Source organism: Manis javanica, chromosome 4 (assembly GCF_040802235.1).
Source record: "Manis javanica isolate MJ-LG chromosome 4, MJ_LKY, whole genome shotgun sequence".
NCBI lineage: Eukaryota > Metazoa > Chordata > Mammalia > Pholidota > Manidae > Manis > Manis javanica.
In genome coordinates this window covers 132,915,711-132,919,795 of record NC_133159.1, presented here as the reverse complement: position 1 = coordinate 132,919,795, position 4,085 = coordinate 132,915,711, and the positions used below count along the sequence as shown (strand labels likewise).

Genomic DNA, 4,085 nt, shown 5'->3' with positions numbered 1-4,085 from the left:
GTGTATAGGAATGCAACAGATTTCTGTGTATTAATTTTGTATCCTGCAACTTTGCTGAATTCAAATATTAGTTCTAGTAGTTTTGGAGTGGAGTCTTTAGGGTTTTTATGTACAATATCATGTCATCTGCAAATAGTGACAGTTTAACTTCTTCTTTACCAATCTGGATTCCTTGTATTTCTCTGTTTTGTCTGATTGCCATGGCTAGGACCTCCAGTACTATGTTAAATAACAGTGGGGAGAGTGGGCATCCCTGTCTTGTTCCCGATCTTAGAGGAAAAGCTTTCAGTATGATGTTGGCTGTGGGTCTGTCATATATGGCCTTTATTATGTTGAGGTACTTGCCCTCTACACCCATTTTGTTGAGAGTTTTTATCACGAATGGATGTTGAATTTTGTCAAATGCTTTTTCAGCATCTATGGAGATGATCATGTAGTTTTTGTCCTTTTTGTTGATGTGGTGGCTGATGTTGATGGAAGCAAGTCCTTTTTCTTAAGGAAGTTTGTTAACTTGTCGTAACTGTTGACATGGATGAAATCTGAGGTCATGTTACCTTTGTGTCTTGTCTCCTTCATCAGACCCGGATGGCTTCCACTCAGGCCCTCTGTTTCCTGTAGCCCAGAGAGCTTTCTCCTGGTTCACTGTCTCCTAACAACCATTCAGCTGAACGCTCTCTTCTTCACAGGTCTTTCTACATCTGGGTGGATTCAGCCTGTCAACCTCTCTGAGAACTGTGCATTCACAAGCCTTCCTTCGCAGATGGGTGACCTCCTTGAAGGTGAGGGCATCTTTCCTCCTATGTTGTCACTTTCACAGACCATGGTCAGGAAAGCTGCCTTTCATGGAGAAACCCTACCTGCTCTCCTTCCAGCCTTCTGGAGGGGCAGCCTCCAAGAGAGGTGCATCTCCTGTTCAGGGTGAAGCAGGCTTACACTCCGCTCTGCATCTGCTTAGCCCTTGGTAGAGGTGAGGTTTGCCCAAGCATGGGGTTTGGATAGAAAACATAACCTAGAAACACCCCTGCACCTTCTCTTTCCCTCACACCACATGCCCCGGCTGTTAGTTCTACCATCAAAAATATATCCAGAATCCTACTCTACATTCAACAAATAGACTGGATGTATTCGTGAATGAAAATATTGAATGAAAGGATGAACTGATGGGACCCTGAGTTCCTTGAATAGCTGTAATGATGCTAAGACCTAAAGTCTTAAGAATACCATTCTTCATCACACCTAGTCTCATTTATAGTCTCAGTAACAACACATGTCCAGTTTCTTTCTGTTTGTTCTGGATTGTTTTTTATTGAAATATAGTTGATGTACAATATTATATTGGTTTCAGATGTACAACATACTGATACAACACTTATATACATTATTAAATGCTCATCACAATAAGTGTAGTTATCATCTGTCAACATATAAAGATATTACACTATTATTGACTATATTCCCTATTTTGCACTTCTATCCCCATGACTAATTTATTTTATAATTGGAATTTTGTACCTCTTTGTCCCCTTCACCTATTTCACCCAACCCCTCCCTTCTCTATGGCATGCACCAGTCCATTCTTTGTGTTTACAAGTCTATTTCTGTTTTGTTTATTTGTTTTGTTTCCACATATAACTGAAATCACACAATATTTGCCTTTCTCCACCTGGCTTAACTTCACTTAGCATAATACCTTCTAAGTCCATCTGTGTTGCAAATGGCATCCAAGTTCTTTAAGAGGCAATACACTGTTAAGGTGTGGGCTTGGGAGTCAGACAGTCCCAGGTTTGAGACCTAGCTCTGTCAAGAGCTTCACAACCTTAGGCTACCCTTACATAATAATAAACCTTAAAAAACCTTTCCAAATCTCAGTACCCTGGTTACAGTGAGATAATAGTAGTTACTCCATAGGGCTTTGTGAGAATTAAATGAAAAAATTAATATGAAGTGCTTAGCACAATACTCAGTATTAAATACTCACACCTGAAAAATGTGAGTATGTTCTTAAATCACTTTCATGTCTTCCATTTTAGCCTGTGTATTTCTGGGCTTTGGTTGGCTCCTTGCTCCTCTTTGCTCACTCTCTTTCCTAATACTTTTTGATTTTGTAAGATCTCATCCTCCTACCCTAATATATATAGCTACTTTTCCATATTGTGCTTTCTGGAACCTTATTATACACTTGTTTACCTGTTGAGCTAGTCAGAGCCGCTATTCAGTCAGTATACACTGATATGGCCTTAATAGTTGCTAAAATACTCAGACAGTTCTGGACCATTTTCATAAATAGCCACAGCCTGGGTTTCCTGAGTAGTTAGTTCCCTGTGCCCCAGCACCCTCCCAGGGATTCCCATGGCCTCAGTGCCAACCAGCAATGAGAGGGTTAGTGTTTGCCTCACAGGGGCCTCCAGGAGCCCATTCCAGCTCTAGGCTGGTATCCATGACCCTCTGACTGGCAGGCGCCTATGCCATCTTACTTACAGTCCAGTGGACACAGGTTAAGTGCCCACTATGTGTCTCTCCCACTTTGGCAGGCCCAGGTCTTCTCCCGCTACAGCTCTCCACCGTAGTCAATGGATCCAGGTGCCTTCGGGAACAGGACAACGGTCACTGAGTTCATCCTTCTTGGCCTAACAGGGAACATACAACTGCAGCCCATCCTTTTTGCCCTCTTCCTCTTTGCCTACCTGCTCACAGTTGGGGGCAACCTCAGCATCCTGGCAGCCATCCTGGTGGAGCCCAAGCTCCACACCCCCATGTACTTCTCTGGGGAACCTGTCCATGCTGGACGTTGGCTGCATCACCGTCATGGTCCCTCCAATGCTGGCATGTCTCTTGGCCCATCAGTGTGGAGTTCCCTATGCGGCCTGCATTTCACAGCTTTTCTTCTTCCAGCTCCTGGCCGGCGTGGACTGTCACCTCCTGACAGCCATGGCCTATGACCGCTACCTGGCCATCTGCCGGCCCCTCATGTACAGCACCCGCATGAGCCGTGAAGTCCAGGGTGCCCTGGTGGACATCTGCTGCGCCATCTCCTTCATCAATGCTCTGACTCACACAGTGGCTGTGTCCGTGCTTGACTTCTGTGGCCCTAATGTGGTCAACCACTTCTACTGCGACCTCCCACCCGTTTTCCAGTTCTCCTGCTCCAGCACCCACCTCAACAGGCAGCTGCTTTTTGTGGGGGCCACCTTCATGGGGGTGCTCCCCATGATCCTCATCTCAGTATCCTATGCCCACGTGGCAGCTGCAGTGCTAAAAATCCACTCAGCCGAGGGCAGGAGGAAGGCCTTCTCCACGTGCGGCTCCCACCTCACCATGGTCTGCATCTTTTATGGAACTGGCTTCTTCAGCTACATGCGCCTGGGCTCAGTGTCAGTCTCAGACAAGGACAAGGGGATTGGCATCCTCAACACCATCCTCAGCCCCATGCTGAACCCGCTCATCTACAGCCTCCGGAACCCTGACGTGCAGGGCGCCCTGCAGTGGGTGCTCACGGGGAGGCAAGCCCCCGAGTGACAGGCCAGCGACATCAGAGGCCCCTTCCTCGTTGAGCACCCCCTGACTTTCTTACGCTGAAGGCGTGCCTGTGGGCAGAGGGACTCTTGAAGGTTGAGTTGAAGGATGGGAGGAAAGTAGATTGTGTGGGCCAGGGTAGAACATGGTTTGCCCTGCATTTGGGTAGAAAAACTAAAGCTTATGAAAAAGAGTATCAAGTTGCTGATAGAGGAAAAAGGACAAGTGGGAGAGTTATAATGTGGATCCGGATGTGGGACACAAACTTTTTACAAAATATAATGGCTGTTCAACTGAAATATATTTAAAATGTTAATAAATACAAAATGTTTTCCCCTCCCACCACCACCTTTAAAGATAAAATACATTTGTACCAGAGTGAGGGGTCTGTTTTAAAAAGATTCTTCTTCATGAAATAAACTTAGGATCATGCAATTAAATTGGGGTTTGGCATCGCCCAGGAGCAGGCTGCCAACATCTTCTTCAGAGCAACATTATCACATACCTGTTCCCAAACCAGTGTCCCCATCCTGACTGATCACCCATGGGAGCATCAAATCTAGTATCATTAC

The 4,085-nt window shown here is 45.7% G+C and overlaps 1 protein-coding gene across 1 annotated transcript; it reads left to right on the top strand.

The window, feature by feature from the left end:
- Positions 1-2,570: 2,570 nt before the first annotated feature.
- LOC108387889 (olfactory receptor 3A10-like) lies at positions 2,571-3,516 on the top strand. The gene is given in 2 exon segments (XM_017646266.2): positions 2,571-2,761; positions 2,763-3,516. Coding segments are annotated over 2 exon segments (945 nt in total).
- The last annotated feature ends 569 nt before the right edge of the window (positions 3,517-4,085 follow it).